This window comes from Microtus ochrogaster, chromosome 21 (assembly GCF_000317375.1).
Source record: "Microtus ochrogaster isolate Prairie Vole_2 chromosome 21, MicOch1.0, whole genome shotgun sequence".
Taxonomy (NCBI): domain Eukaryota; kingdom Metazoa; phylum Chordata; class Mammalia; order Rodentia; family Cricetidae; genus Microtus; species Microtus ochrogaster.
In genome coordinates this window covers 26,118,734-26,135,306 of record NC_022022.1, presented here as the reverse complement: position 1 = coordinate 26,135,306, position 16,573 = coordinate 26,118,734, and the positions used below count along the sequence as shown (strand labels likewise).

The 16,573-nt window shown below is 40.6% G+C and overlaps 1 protein-coding gene across 5 annotated transcripts in view; it reads right to left on the bottom strand.

Moving 5' to 3' along the window:
- Window positions 1–390: 390 nt before the first annotated feature.
- Window positions 391–16,573, bottom strand: part of Col25a1 (collagen type XXV alpha 1 chain) — a 383,772-nt gene continuing 367,589 nt past the window's right edge. For 3 of the 5 annotated variants that reach the window (XM_026784141.1, XM_026784144.1, XM_026784142.1), the window contains 5 exons: window positions 16,187–16,213; window positions 15,125–15,178; window positions 10,422–10,499; window positions 8,649–8,687; window positions 391–5,187 (listed from right to left, as the gene is read on the bottom strand). In XM_026784141.1, coding sequence (XP_026639942.1) covers window positions 5,185–5,187; window positions 8,649–8,687; window positions 10,422–10,499; window positions 15,125–15,178; window positions 16,187–16,213 — 201 coding nt within the window. In that variant the 3' untranslated portion in view covers window positions 391–5,184. The remainder of the gene's footprint in view (window positions 5,188–8,648; window positions 8,688–10,421; window positions 10,500–15,124; window positions 15,179–16,186; window positions 16,214–16,573) is intronic. The other 2 variants (XM_026784143.1, XM_026784145.1) reach the window with 1 other exon arrangement.

The window sequence follows — 16,573 nt, the reverse complement described above, 5'->3', positions numbered from 1 at the left end:
GTGGTGCATCGGTGCCTTGTGTAGGCATCCGGTCTCGGGCCACGTGGTGCATCGGTGCCTTGTGCAGGCATCCAGTCACATCACGTGGTAGATGGATATGCTGTGAAATTACGCACTACACTCTGATGTGGTGATGGTGTGGGGGGGAGGGGAAGGAGGAACGGGTAAACCTAGTATGAGGTAACGTACATCATCCAGATAGGGAATTCAAGAACAAAGTGACTGTGGAGTGGAAGCTGAGTTTGGAAGCATTATTATATGACCCCGAAAGCATTTGTTTTTTTAAAAAAAAAAAAACACCACACTGCGGTGTGGTAAGAAAAGTAGTCAACTGTTTTGTCGACTGTTTCTAAATAAAAGAAAATAGGACAACGTCCTCAGGAATATCATTAAAACTTTATAACAATACAATTTATTATCACTGTTTGGGTTAATACTGTAATAATTACACACTTTTTACATTACGAAAATAAGTCATAAATAGTGTAAAAATAATTCCGAAGATCAACTTCTCACAAACTAGGAACCCTGAAAACAAGTTTTAAAAGTAAATTAAAAACAAATTAGAAAATGAACCCAAAGCAATTCTCTCGAAATTGCAAATCAGAGCCTTCACAGGCCATTGAGTCAGTAATGACAGTGGGAAAAATTACAATTGAAATGAGAAATCAAATGGGAAAAATTCAATCTTTTAAATATTTACACTACCAAGACAATCAGGTTTGCACCATATATACAGTGAAAAGATACAACACATTATTAGAATAACCGAGAACATGAGACTGGCCCATGAAACATTAAAAAACAAACCTACAAGGCAACACTTGTCATCTTACAAATACTTGTCATTTTTTTCCATTTCCCTCTTACTATGCATTTATGTGAGTTTTTGGCAATATAAAAATAGCTGCACATAGAGATGAACTTTAAAATGTAAAAAATACAAATAAAAAATATAATATTTCCAAAAGATAAATCAGATACATACATCTTTTTTAAAATGTCCACCTTAATGAAACATTTACAACATAATGAAGAACTCCACCCAAACACCAACAACATGTGTGATATTCTTTAGGAACCCGACTCATGAATAGTTCTGAGATATGTCAGAATATCCACTTATTTTGAGAAATGTTGGCATTTTCTTTGTTGTCAAGAAGTCAAGCATAACACAGTCCATTCTCGTCTCCAAAAGTCTGCCAATAAGCGGAGTAGGCAGCTTACACATGTAAATGCATTTTAGTGGGAAAAGAAGCCATTAAAATGTTTGTTATTATAGAAGTAACCAAAACCCTAAATAATTTCACCAGCAACCTAAGTTAGAGGAGTGCCTCTGGGCGAGAAGATGCATTAAGAGAACAGAAATAGGGACAGAGGGCCTTTACATCCGAACACAGGTTGGCGGAATTTTAACTGGTCAGACCTCTCAACTCCCGGGATCACAGCTGGCCATTTTTAGTATTTTTGGAATGATAAGGCACCAGGAAGCCTTATGAAATAGTAGGACTTTTTGTTATTATTATAAAAATCATTAAATTCTATGTTTTGGTAGGCATTAAACATTAAAATAATCCGAATATCAAGAAAGGAAGAAAATCAAAGTTTCTGATGTCAGCATCCAAGTTTCCCATCACCACTTTCGAGAAGATGCTGAACTCTCAGACAAATATAGTGGGAGGGGGATTAAAGTGTTATTTTGTTATGTTAAAGAATACTTGGCAATTAGGCACATTTCCTAAGTGACAAAAATACTAAGGACAATTTCCCCAAAAGTACAGAATGGTGATCTGACCATTTTTTTTTAAGATAGCAGATATACACACAAAGTACACACATGCATACTGCCCATGAACACATCAGATACTCAGAGTATAAAGCTAAAGCCAAGAACTTTCTATTGGTAGGAGTGAGAGACATTCCAATATTCTCCATAAAAATAACAGGAAAAGGAAAAACCCTCCAAGGCTGCATTTGATAACGGGAAAGGAAAGATGGGAGGGATTCAGGCATACTTAGGTACCCCACGTGTCGCGTGCAGACTTCTCTAGCACTGGCTGCGTCAGGCAAGCTTACAGTGTGTAAGCTGGAAGGTGAGGGAACTCAAAAAAAAAAAGTAAATGAAAACCGACAAAGGCATATGGTATATATGATGAACACAGGATAAGGGGCACCACAGAAGGCTGTTTTACATGAGGAAAGCCTGGTCATTGAACTACATTACAACAGATTCATGAACTTCAAAAATAAAGCCACACAACAACAGCTTAGGAATGCCATTAAGCAGAAATAAAATCGCCCACAGTAGAGGTCCGCTATCCATTGAGATAAAAAGGAAGGGTATTTCCCAGCAGCAACCGAGGCTAATGGAAAATGGTGGAGAGAGGCGACATGACAGTGGAAGTAAAACCTGACCTTGACATATTTCCAGTGAGTGTCCCATACCCTTTTTCTTCATTTCCCTAAAAAAGTCTATGAAAAAGAATGCAATCTATAAACATATGTATCAACACAATAATCCATTATTGATTCCTTTGGAAATGACTCGGTTAGATGACAAAATGGATGAGCAAATATGTTTCCATAATCCAAAGCTCAAGGTTAACTCATGGCGGGTAACCTAGCAATCTACTGAGCATAGAGAACTACCATCATCCTGTTGTTTGTTCCAAGGAAGTACAGAAATAAAAGTTTACACGTTCCTTCAAATGTGCCTTACAAGGAAAACCCCAGTACACACACACGCTGTGCAGTATTTTTCTACAGGGGTGTGTCCAATACTTTAATGAAACTAGTTCAATATCAAAACTATCGTTAGAATCTCTAAATTTGAAATAATGATCCCTCTCAATACCTCTTTCTAGTGGAGAAACAGAAAGGAAGATAGGAGGAAGTATAGTCAACAGATTGTCCTCAAGATCCTATCTACAGTTATTTTGTTTTTTGTTTCTGAAGATAATGTGTCATCTTGGGCTCATTTCTGTGACCCAAATGATTTAAGATGAATTGTTTCATTTATTGTGAAATACCTTACCCTAAACATATCATACAAGAAATGGTTAGAAACACTCTTCACTTAAAAAAAATGCTGAATTGGCTTAGGAGTGTGGAATGTTATTAGAAATATTACTAGATAGTCTGATCTAACATTTAAATTCTAATCTCAGAAATGACAAAGAAAAAGATGACATCATTTTGTATGACTGAGCATTTGGTTACACAATATGAAAGACATCTTAAGATCTATTTTGAAATTGTATCTTCATTGTTGTAAGCCCAAGTGTGAACTAATTTCCCTTCTGGTGGTGAAAATCTAAACACTGAGCTCAAAATGTTCCCAGAAAAATGACATTCAATCACTGAGGGAAATGAAATTCTCTAAGGAGCTGCTAGGATCACTGCTCCCACGGATGGTGCTTCTCCAGACCACCCTTCCACTTAGAATAAGTCATTTCAAAACATGCCACAAACTCAGCGAGGAATTGCCCAGTCTAAGTCTGCATTGGTATGTTTTGAGCAAGTCAGTAAAAACAAGACCTTTTCTGGCAACTATATTCCAGGGCTTTCTGAGATCTCAGATTTGGTCTGTGGATAAGACAAACACTTAGAAATGTAAAAACAAAACTCGAGAAATAAACTTCAATATAGAAAAAAAAACCTAGAAGAAGCAAGTTCATGCTATCAAATGTGATAAAATCTTGACTTTCACGTTGATAACAAATTTGTCAACGTCAATCAAAAAGTAGTAAAAAATGCTTAATTGTCATACTTCATAATGAATTAAGTAAAAAAAATGAAGCCTTCTTATAATCTCTTCAATTATCTTAAACAAAACAAGGAGATGGTAAGGTTATTTTTACTATTGGATTCAAATCATTACACGATTTGAAAACTTTTCTTAAAAATAACATTTAAAAACCTGTGAGGCCCAAAGTGAAGCAAATAGTTTCTGTTCCTAAGAAAACAAAAAGTATGAGAAAGAATGGAAACTACAGTTTGTTTCTGGAACTTGTAAAAAAAAAAAAACAAAAAACAATTGATGTGTGTCAACCCCAGAAGGAAGGGAGAGACGGACACTTTCCGGCTACCTTTGGTAGAGCCAGCACTAAGGATTCCCCGGCATTTGAAGCACATCTTATTCTGTCCGATCCCTTCTCAGGACATGGTCTCTTCAGCACCCTGAGCTCTGATGGCAAGTCTGCACCTTTCCATCTGCACGAACAGGGGCTTCCATTCCAAGGCTCCGCTGTCTCGGAAACACAGCTGCATTACCTCTGACTTTTTCCCAAAGCACCGAGATCAACATCCCTGGGACGTCAGTTCATCTAGAAAAACAATTCCTGCCCCTCTGGATTTCCGTGGTTATAAATCTCCTTCCAACTCGGTCACACGAGAGACAGTGCAGGATGCCGAACCGGGTCCTCTTCCGACGTCTTCACTGCCAAGCGCAGCCCAAGGAAAACAAGTGGCAGAAATCCACTCAACCCTTCGGTTTTTCAACCGAGGCGGTCACAGGAGCCCGCATTGTTAGGGTCTGTGGATCTGCAGTCGGGACTGCAGCTCCCTCAAAATATAAGACCAACTGTGTGTGTGTGTTCTCCAGCAACTTATCTCTTTCTGGCAATGAGCCACGGTGTAACCCCCTTGAGATGACAAAAGGAACAAAGGCTCAGCTGTAGTCAGAGAACTTGTGAGGTGGCATGCAAGCGTCTGCATTTGCACAAGCAGGGTTGGCACAGGGTCATGCTGGTTTTAGAAGGTTTCAGCAGGTGGGGTGGGCGCGAATGGGTGTTCCTAGGGAATGTGTGCTACATGTTTTTGGTCCATATTTGGTCACGATTTCATGTAAACTATTTCGTGGCACTTTCTGTCCATGCATTCGACAAGCTCCAAATAGGAAACGAGCGAGGGCAATCATTCTTTGTCACTGATGTCCCTATAAATACGTATGTTCACGTAAAATAGAGACACCGAGTCATATTTCCTGTGGCCTCCTCTCTTCCGTACACTGCCTAGTTTCAGATGTGAGAAGAGATGGGCGGCTGTACTACTGTGAACAGGGAGAAACAGTGCCGGGGGAGCAGATCCCACACTTGCAAAAATCTGCGAGTCACAGTTTTTCAACTATAAATATAACGGGTGGACCATTATATACACAACTTCATGCTTGGAAGGTTAGATTCATCACTGCAGAAAAACAGACAACAAACAGACACACGTGGAGTTAGTGGTAACTTTGATAAAAATTCCAAATTAACATTTATTTTGCAAACACTGGAAGAACCCTGTAGTCTTTTCTTTAGGTCAGCAAGCCAATTTGATCATCTGATATTTCCCATATCGGGCTGTTTAAAACTCCAGTTTACCACGATTCTCATCTCAGTTCCAACTCCCAGTTTTCCATGGCCAACCAAGAACTTTATGAGAAGTGATTGTATTAGTCACTGTGCTGGGAAAGCAGAAAACTGTGATTTTTTTCTTTGTTTTGTTTTTTTCAAGACAGGGTTTCTCTGTAGCTTTGGTGCCTGTCCTGGAACTAGCTCTTGTAGACCAGGCTGGCCTCGAACTCCCAGAGATCCGCCTGCCTCTGCCTCCCGAGTGCTGGGATTAAAGGCGTGTGCCACCACCGCCCGGCTGAAAACTGTGATTTTTATTAAAGGTATGCTTTCATTACTGCACACAATGTCTCCAGGCATGGTAACATAACCTAATAATGGCCAAAGGGTCTAAATTCAAAGGCATATTAATCTACAGCTATAGAACGCATGTGCATTTCCTAGTCATGGTCCCTTTGTCCTATAACTGGCCTTGCCCTGAAAGGCACCTGACAAGACAAACCTGCCTGCTATCAGTTCCACCGTGACCAAAAAACAAAACAAAACAAAACAAAATTCCCCCGAATCTTTGGTTCCTCATTTAGAAGGTCTTTCCAGAACCGCCATCACCTCAGACTAAGAAGCCTTTTCACTGGGCTATTAGCTTACAGAGCAGATCTTAGAGACTTCTTTAGGATTTTGTTTCATTTTGCTTTTTTTTGGAGGGAGGGCGGACAGGGTTTCACTGTATAGTTCAGGCTGGCCTTGAACTCACAGTACTCTGCCTGCCTTCTGGGAGCTGGGACTAAAGGCATGTGCCACCATGTCTGGCGCTTCCTTTAGTTTTACTCAAAGAAAAATCAATGAGAAAAGTACAGTGCAGAGGGGAGTGGGGTGATGGCTGCCTTCTGACCCACCCTCCACAGGTGAGTCATCCAGATTACCCTTTCAATGAGTGCATTAATAACACCTTTTTTTTTCTTTTTGCAAGAAAAACTGCGTAAGAATGAACCTGTCAATATCGGATCACGGAGGATCTGTGTGTAGTTGATGGGGAGACGTTGTCTTAGGTGCCCGTCCTCCTGTGAACAATCCTCTAACTATGCTTCTCTAAGTGACCTAATGAAATTCATTAGACCATCAAAATAGCAGGAGGACTAGTTGGAAAGGGAATCAATGGGGGGAGGGGCGAGACAGGAGAAGGTAACGGGTGGGTGAATATGACCAAAATATACTAGATACATGTATGAAAACGTCATAATGGATCCATTATGTGTAATTAGTATATGCTAATAAGACACTAAAATGCCCCAAACATGTTTATACTGGATAGCCCGAATAAAACAGGACTAGCCAAAAGCCACCTACATGCTTTATTTAGAACATATCAATAAAAAAATTACTTGACTATTTGAGATATCTAAATTGTCTATCGAAGAAATCTGAGAAATTTTCCTTTTTCTGATTATTTCATTGCTATCAGGAGAGGGGAGATGTTGATTGGAGTTTGTGTGTGCTGTGTGGAGGTTCTAAGCAATACCAAAGTTTTATAATTGGGTTATTTTTCTTTGCAGGAGAGGTCAGATTCATGAGATTCTCAATCTTATGTAGAATATAGTACCTATTTAATAGAAAGCTGAATATTCCTATGGACAATTCCGGTTCAGTCACAGTATTTGTGTTACTACTGGGTTTTCATTTCAGGGGCTAATGAGATGAAAAAAGCCTTTCACTTGTTGCTCTTACATCTATCTCTTTATGAAAAAGAAAATGATTTAGAATTGTCCCAGACCACAGTGACTCCAAGTTTTAAGTGGTGCCCAGTGTAGGGGAAATGAACTGTTGGCATCTCTGGGTGCAGTGTGCCAATGACCAGCTTAAAAAAAATCATCTTACTGAATTACAGCGGAGAGGCTAGAGAGCAAATGGCCATCCCTGCATAGGATGGCATTACAGTGTCTGTGCACGGCACATCCCTGCATAGGATGGCATTACAATGTCTGCAAGGCACATCCCTGCATAGGATGGCATTACAATGTCTGTGCACTGCAGGTGAGCCGGCAGGAGGCTAAGGAAGGCGCTGATGAGGGGGTCTCTATCCAGAGACCCTCTTGACCTCAGATACAACCGAGTTAATTATCTGATAGGCTCAAAGGAAAGCTGGGGAAGCTAACAAATAAAAGACGGTGCCATGAGAGGAGGCGTTTTTGTCCCCAGCTAAGTGTGTGAAGTTAGTTGAGAAAGCAAATCACAGATGATTTCCTGATGGTTGAGTTGCTGACTTGAGAGGCAACCAAGAACCCATTGTCTCCTCATGTTTCCACACGCTGGCTTACATGGTTTGTTCTAATTTTCCAAATGACGTGTGGTTGGCTACAATTACTGGATAAGCTACAAAGTATTGGAGATAAAATTTCAGAGCCATCGAAACATCCTGGATGCTTCCCTTATCACATTGCTCTTTCTAGGCATTTCTTTGCCCTCCAGTAACCTGCACACTGAGGTCACAGCATCACTGTGTAAAACCTCTTCACTCCCAGGGCAGTGCAGAATGCACAGAGTTCTGTCTGTCTGCTTGAAATGCTACCGCTACTGCCTGATGTTTCTCCTTCCTAGCCTTGCTACTTACCAGCTTGCTGCTCTTGGAAGTTTCTTTATGTTTCCAAATTTCTATTACTCATGCGTAGGCTACTATATGGATTAATTGACACAATAGGGCATGACATATATATAGCCTTGTGCACAGAAGGTTCTCTGGGTTGAGCCATTTGTACTGAAAACATTCTCAGTGATGATGGGCAGTCATGTGATGAGGATTAAACAAACCAATATAAAGGATGCCAGCATAGACTTAAGCAGACACTACTAAATAAATCGAGACATCACTGAGAAGTGTTGTTTATATTTTCTGCTTTCCCAGTTGTGTGACTCCTATGCACAGGGTTCGACCATATATCTGCATATTTGTCAATGCAACAGATACAGGGAAAAATCACAATTAAAATAATTTTTAAACAATAGGAGGAAAGAGTTCATTGGCAGAGAGCCAAACAATCTTATCAGATACATTGCGCCTTTCCATCACAAACAATGACCTTGAGGTTCCAGATCATAGTTTGCCAAGATTATAGTTTGTTTTTGCCCACGGGTTTGGGTGGAAATCAGTTTAAACACATTCATCAAAAAATTGGCCAGAGCTGGCATATTTGCTTTGAAATACCTGGTTTTCAATAATGCCAAATGTAAAAGGTCTGTTCTGCAATGGAAAGGGCCTGGTCAAGATTAGGGTTTCTTTCTAGAAAAAAAAAAAAAAAACCCTTAAGGCCTACCTACCTTTTGCCAGCAGCCAGGCATGGGTAATCCATCAGGTCCCTGGATTTGAAGGGAAGAAAAAGAATTCCTTAGGTTCTTATAAGTAATCAGATATGTAAGTCGACATGCCAAGAGACTTCAAAAATTGTTTCTATCAGGTGGCTTCAGTCATAGGCATCTTATACTAAGCAGTGGCTTGTGATGTTTAATTAAAATGAACGTAATTCGAATGCTTTTCAGACTGAGCACACCTCTAGAAAAGACGTGCGTACAGAAAGGGCAGTGTCTAATTTTGAAGACAGAATGTACAAAGCGTAGCTGTCTCATGTGTTGCTCACAGGCAGAGCTTTAGATAACACATCTGCACAGTGCATGGCACCTCTTAGTGCCCTCAAAACATCTCACAGTCATCGTTGCCAAATAAATCAGAGTTTCATTTCCTTGGGGTCACTATGGACTATGGTTTGTGGCATTGGCAATCAATGGCAAAGCATTTCTATCTGAAGTTTATAGCTCTCCGTATGCCAGTGGATATTACAAAATATACTCATTTGAAACCCGGCAGTCTGTCTGCATATTAAAGTCCATGCCATCCATTGTGTTTGCCAGCGCTTCTGTTGAGCTTTTCAGAAGCTGGTGAACATTCCGAATGAAGGTTTCTAAATACTATAGAAGGCATTTTAAGGTGGAAGCATCTTCAGATACACATGAGACTGGCAGATGTGACATGTCGAAGGCATGCATGTCCCTCCGATGAAGGGGCTTATAAAATGTGGCTTATCAACACAAGCAAACAAAAGACAGAGTTCTCCGTATTAACACGTTCTAACTATCACAGTTGACTGAACAGTATTTTTTTCTATACATACAATCTCTTAACAGACTCACAAAATATACATTTCCCTTTAACGAATCATGCTTATAACTGAAGAACTATGTGAGGTCATGCAGACCAAGTGGAACACGACGATAAAAAGCTTTCTTTATACTCCTCAAAATATAATTACGCTACCCTTTTTATTGTAACAAAATAATCTAGCTTTGTAACATATTTGGGAAAAATTGGTGATGCCAGATTGGTACAAGGAAAAGGATCAGCCAGTAGAATTTTAGATTTTAGTATAAGGAGGATTTTGAGCTCATGCCAATGAAGGAGGGAGTTCTCTCTACTTCGGGAAAGTGAGTTTTACAGGGAGAGACCATTACGTAGAAAAAGGTTATGTGACAGAGAAGAGGGTTTGGGCTGCAGTCAATGATCATCTTTAGATAATCAGGGCAGTTGCTTTCTTTCCTATGGTCTCGTAATAACATTGCTTCGGATTGGTTAACTCCTGACCATAGAAGCTTCGTTATGTAGGTTTGGCCTCGTTTATGGCCCTGATAAAACTGTAATGGGAGAGACAAAAACATCCTTATTTCTTTCAGAGGAAAGGAAAAAGTTAAGTAGGGTAATCGTCCAAACTTCTGGCCTACCAGTGCCTTTGCATCATGTATTTTTGTCTAACTCATAAATAATCTCTGAATATTTATTGGATAAGTTAATATTCCAAAGAACATGGAGATGGACACGTCAGTAGTGAGAACAATGTTAGAAGATTAATTTACATTTGTTGATAACACATGCTTGCTCTCTCCCCTCTGCAGAGCCCAGGGAGGAGCCCGCTCATGCACATGCATGTAGTATGTTTATCATGTAAAGCTTACTCCAGAAAGAAGCACTTTACACTGATACAGACGAATACACAGTAAATAAAGGAATGGCATGCAGGATGGTAGGAAAGAGAAATACTGTACCAATTGGCAAGGGGCATCCAGCCCATCCAGGCCAGGCTGGCCTGGCTCCCCCTTTTCCCCCTTAACGCCACGGAATCCCTGTTTGTAAAGATTAACTCATAACGTTACTAATCCAAGAAGTCACTGAAGGCAAACATCTGCTAAAAGAAACAACTAGAAGAAAAAGTCGGGAGAGGAACAATTTAGAAGAGACATAACATGCAGAGATGGTTCTCATCATCATGACGAGGCCTTGTCAGGAGACCATAGCCTCCTCTGTGGAAGGGTGTGCAATGGCGTTGGCCCTTCCTCACATCCTATAGTCAGGCTCCAGCCTGTAGGAGAGTTTGGAGACAGAGCAGCGAGAATGGCTGGCAATAAGATGTGAGGCACATCTGTGTATCCTGAGCACCCGTCTGCAGGTCCATGTTCAATGGCCCCCCTGGGAAGCTGCTGTTACTGGTCCCTCTGGCTTGTTCCTCTCCCATTTCACCCCTCACAAAAAACATCTGGAGACAGTTGCACGAGTTAGACATACCAACGGGCAGGGTGCATCTAATCCAGGAGCGCCCTGTTCTCCTTTCTCCCCTTTAGGCCCCTTTTTGCCTTTCTTTCCCTTTTCCCCCTGTGAATACAAGGGTTTAAATAAAAGACAGATTTTATTTGGGTGGGGTGTAGAATAAAAATGATTCAAAATATGGTTTAGCTAAGAATAGTCTGGAAGGGCATTTACCATTGTTTTCTGACATAGAGAAGAGTGTTATATAAAAAAAAACCTGGCGTGGTGACAGGGGATTCTGGCAACAGAATGGATCTATGGATCTATGGATCTATGGATCTATGGATCTATGGATCTATGGATCTATGGATCTATCTATCTATCTTTCTATCTTTCTATCTATCTAGTTCAACAAGAAGAAGGAGGCCAAAAGGGCTGATGCATCAGAAAGGCAGATCAGTGCTGAATTTGAAAAAATGGAATTTATGCCCTGGCAATGCTGAAGCATGCATGGGCAGCCATAAATATGGCAATTCTGTTGAACTTGTCCGTATTGGGTTTTATGGTCTAAGTTGATGAGGATGACTGACCTCAAGAGGGCACCATATCTCATTGCAGATGGTTGTGAGCCACCATGGGGTTGTTGGGAATTGAACTCAGGACCTTTGGAAGAGCAGGTAGTGCTCTTAACTGTTGAGTCATCTCTCCAGTCCCAGATCAGTGCTGACCACCACAATGTTGGAGTCAAGTGTGAATTAGGGATTTGCGCTGTGGATGGCAAGTATCAATGGTACAAAGCCAGTCAGTAGCAGGTGGAGCGGGGCGGTGGGTAATGGATAATGGATAATGAATACTCCACCCAACTGTGAGTACCTTTCAAACTTGCCTTTTCCCTACTTACTCATTAACACGTGTTGTCTGCACAGACTCAGAGGGAGAGGCAATGTCTTCTGTCTCTCCCAGGGATGTTCAATCAAACCCTATTTTACAGCTCTCAGTAATACCAGAACATTTTCTGGGATTAAAATGGGCTTTCATGGGGCTTCACTTTTTTCTTCCTAGCAAACATAAAAGTGAATACTCGACTTATTGAAAGTTTCGGGTGCTAATCCTCGGCAGCAGTGCCGACTGGAGAAACTGACATCTATAGACCTAGGCGGTCTTCTCCCATCTCTTGTAGACCCTGTGTCAGTGTTCACAGTGGTAAATGAGTTTCCAGCTCACAGTGCTGCAGATAGGAAAAGCAGTCTGGGCTCATTAAGATGAGGTAGGCAGGATAATTATACAGTGGGAATGTAGCTGTGGGAATTAGTATTTGGGAATCAAGGTCAAGGTTGTGGGGTGTCTGCACAGATCATAGGGATGGAGGAATTGAGGAAAGGAGGCAAAAGGAGGGGAAGGAAGGAATGCACCCCAGCTGTTTTACATTAACGTATACATCTGCAAACACATAGACAGGGAGTTGGCGCGGTGCAGAATGCAGAAGATGATTCGTAGATACATACTTAAATGAGAACATTCGCTCTACAGCCTGGATGGCAGTTACAATAAAGCCGAACAGTCTTTGAAGCAAGCGGCATGAATATTCAAAGAGAAAAGACAGAACAACCCACACCACAGACATGTATGAGACACCCATTCAAATTAGAACACTCATTGTGACAGCGCGAGCTGAAGCGAAGCTCCTCCTTGTTCCTCTCCCGTGTGCCAAAAACATCGCAGCAGAAGGCTTGAAATCGAAACCACTTGGGCTTCTTGAATACAGGGGAACGAAATTCTGTGTGGTTTAGCTGTGCACGATGGAAGACAAAGATGTGACAGGAAAAGGTGAAGAAAAAGCAGGTATGGAAGAAATGGGTGATGCCTTCAGAAGCCCTCATTCATGGAGACTCAGTACCTCCCATACCAAGTTGCTTCCAAACCACGACATGAACTGAAACTTTTTGGGTGTGTTCTGCCCTCTATGGAGCCATGGACCCATCTTTGAGTGGGTCTAACTGAGGCCAGGCATGTTGGTTAAGTGGAATTCATGATTTGATTGTCAAATGGGTTTAAGATTAACTACTCAAATTCTGTGATAGGGCAATGTTATATTTGTTGTTAAAATTTTAGTGAACAGCAAGCTTTATGAAAAAGAGACATTAGAATAATACACTGTCAGTGTTAATAACCAGCATCACATGATGAAATAGTGTATCTATGTACCACGAAGTTACCTGTCTCTCACTGTGTGTATGAGCAGTTAAAATGTGATAATTATTGTCAATTTTTACTTCTTAAAGAAAAAGATAACACAAAGTGCTTAATATTCAGAATCTGATTTTCCTGAATACAAATCTTCTAAGCATGGAAATATTTTCATATGGGCGATTATGCATTTTTCCGAGGATGGGATTGTGAGTTTGTGCTTTTATAAGCCACACTGATGGGAATTTCTCTTCTTGTGCGCATAATCTCCTCCTTCCTTTCATTGCAGGGCCCGGGAATGAACTCAGGGCCCTGAACGTGCTAGATAAGGTCTCTACCATTGAGCCAATACTGGTGATTTCTAACTTCTTTAAAGAGCATAAAATTTCGTACCACGTGGTATTTTTTCTTGAGTAAGATTTTAGATTCGTACTACCTACTAGGTAAGTATAAAGTAAGCGAACAAACAGCCTCTAAGACAGTGTGCCTGTGTTCAATGGTCCCCCACAAAACTGATCTCAAATCACATAAAGGTTGTAGCTGGGATTTATAATGTGAAAAAAAGCGAGAACGTTTTAGGGCATACTTTCCTTGTTTGTGAAGTGGGGAGGTGATAGCACCCCCACCGTAGGATGGCGGTGTGAAGATGTCAAGGGTTATCATGTAGAAAGCCCTTGGGGAAAGGAATGCATACATGCTTAACATATGTGATGCTGTTGATGGCAGTGCTTTGGGTTGACCGCTGTGTAGACTCTTATCATTGAGAAAGTGAGAAGCTGAGTAACTTAACTCGTTTTTTTTTCCCCTAAGATGGTTTCTCTATAGATTTGGACCCTGTCCTGGAACTAGCTCTTGTAGACCAAGCTGGCCTCAAATTCACAGAGATCTGCCTGCCTCTGCCTCCTGAGTACTGGGATTAAGGGCGTGTGCCACCACTGCCCAGCTGAATGACTTAACTCTTAAAACATATGCAGCAGGCTGAAAGCCCTTTCTTTGGCATACCAAGAGTTTCACTGTTCAAGAGAGTTTACTGGGTTTGAAAAAACAATGATTGCCAAGTATATCAAGGCATGAATTAATCAAAGGAGGAGATCTGGTTTAAACTGGAATTGTCAGGTACATAGTCAAACACTTTAAGGTTTTCATTAATGAGTTTTTGTTGCCATTCGTTTCATCCAATATAAAAACTTATCTGATTTACTACTAGATTAAAAACTATAGCAAACCAGAGAGAGGGAGAGAAAGAGACACACACACACACACACACACACACACACACACACACACACACAGAGAGAGAGAGAGAGAGAGAGAGAGAGAGAGAGAGAGAGAGAGAAGATCAGATGGAACAGAACTAAAGAGAAATGGAGAAAATGATGTTTAAAATTTAAAATCCAAACTTTTCTTTAGTTTATAAAATCATGTTGTTTGATATCGGCCCCGTTAACCTATGGAGTTGATTGATGGTCCCAAGAGATCTTTAATACCAACCCATAAAATAACCAATGTCTTCACTCAAAAGCCTACAACTATTGGCTTTACGGCTAACAGAGTAGCTTCTGCATAGCAGGCATACTGTGGTCTCTCAATCACAATGCTTGCCTTCTACCTCTGAATTTAAAAAAAATCAAAACGTCCCAAGCAGCAGTCTCTCTCCTAGGAATATCATGTATATAAATGAGATACTGGTCTGCAGATGAGATGGGCTTTGCCAAAATATCACTGAGGTTTGCGTGATGTGATTTTACTTTTGTGAAAAAATATTCAATTCCCCTAGACATTACATTAAAAAAATCGGGGTCAGGCAGTTGAAAGACGGTAGCTTTGATATCCAGGGGTTAGAATCTTCTTCCTATGCTGGATGTGCCCTCATTTCTAGCCGGGTAGCCCTCTTTAGTCCTCTTTGAAGACCGGATTTCTTAGATCAGCCATCTGTATGTTTTTGGAACACAGGACTGAGACAAGGGATCACACAGGTTCAGCAGCAGAGCAGACAGTGCTAGCAGAAACACCCAAGGTGCATGCTGGGAGAAGTCACCTTTTCTCCCTTTTCTCCCAGGTCACCCTTCTCGCCTCGAGGACCAGGGAAGCCCTAGGGGGTGAAAAGCAAACTCAAGTTAGCTATTGGTGTGACCGTGGCAAGATCATATCAAAATTAACACCGCTGCTGCTGCCACCACAGTTCATTGGTCTGCACTCAGATAGAAGAAAGAACATGTCAATCTTTAGACTTACAAAGAACAGTAGCACTTAGAAACAGTACTTTCTACCATCTCAATGAACTATGCAAGTAGGGTCCTTGGTTTTTTTCTTCTCCCAACAATGCAGGAGAAAGAACACAGGAATGCTAATTTGGATCCTGGCACATTTACTGACTTGTGTGGGTTTGGGCAAGTCACTTACCTCTGCCCTTTAGTTCCTTGACTATAAAATGAGGTTCATGACTACCACACAGCTGTGGTGGATGTTAAATGATGGTGGATGCAAAGTGCCAGAATGATGCCTGCACATAGCAGGTGCTCAATAAACGGCAGCTACTGCAACTTCGTTACTCACACGGTACAACCAACAGCGACTGTTCCTAGGGGCATTTGCTTTAGACAGTCTGTATTGTTACACAATCTTTTGGCATAAGAGAAAATGCACGTAGAGACTTAATGGCAAAAGAAAAAAGAACACTGCATAATAACAGCTTTCATAAAATGCCATTCCCCAAAGGCAGCACATGAGAGGCAGACTGACTTGATACGTGGTTATTTTTTCCATAACTGGGTCTTACTGATGCTGAGCATCCTTAATTTAGGAAAGGGTTTTGAGGTACCACTAACCAGTGTTAGGCTATTAATTTTATTTTAATTATTTTTCCTTTGTTTATGTTGTGCAAATACTAGTATATTTTATATTGCTATTTATGTGCACAGTAATTATATATATATATATATATATATATATGGTGTGCATGTGTGTGTGTATCTGTGTGTGTGTACATGCATAACACATGCACAGACAAAATATTCTGTATTCTTGGTGTTCCCTGATGATGGAGACCATTGAATGTATCTCTTATAATTGGAGGACGTTTGCTGTGTAGATTACTTACATCAAGACCAGGCTCTCCATTTTTACCCTGCCAAAGAACCATAATAGCTACATTAGTGTTCCTGCGTTTCATCAGTAGGTTCTTGTTTAAGGCTGTTCTGGGCATGCAACATTAGTGTTAAAAAGACTATGCTAGAATTGTGAAAAAGGCTCCTTGATTAGTCAGATTTCTTTAAAAAAATCAAGTGAGGGGACTGTTAGTTGAAGTCATGGGGCATGAGGGATTTAAATTCTTTACTGGGTTAAATAAGTAAATTTGCTTAAATTCTATGCTTGATCTGACTTAGCTGATTATTAAGGAAGTGCAAAACAAAACACAACAAAGAATGTTTAGTTGAGTTAAAAAGCACACCAACACTAATGAAAAATGTAAATCAATGTTCCTTTA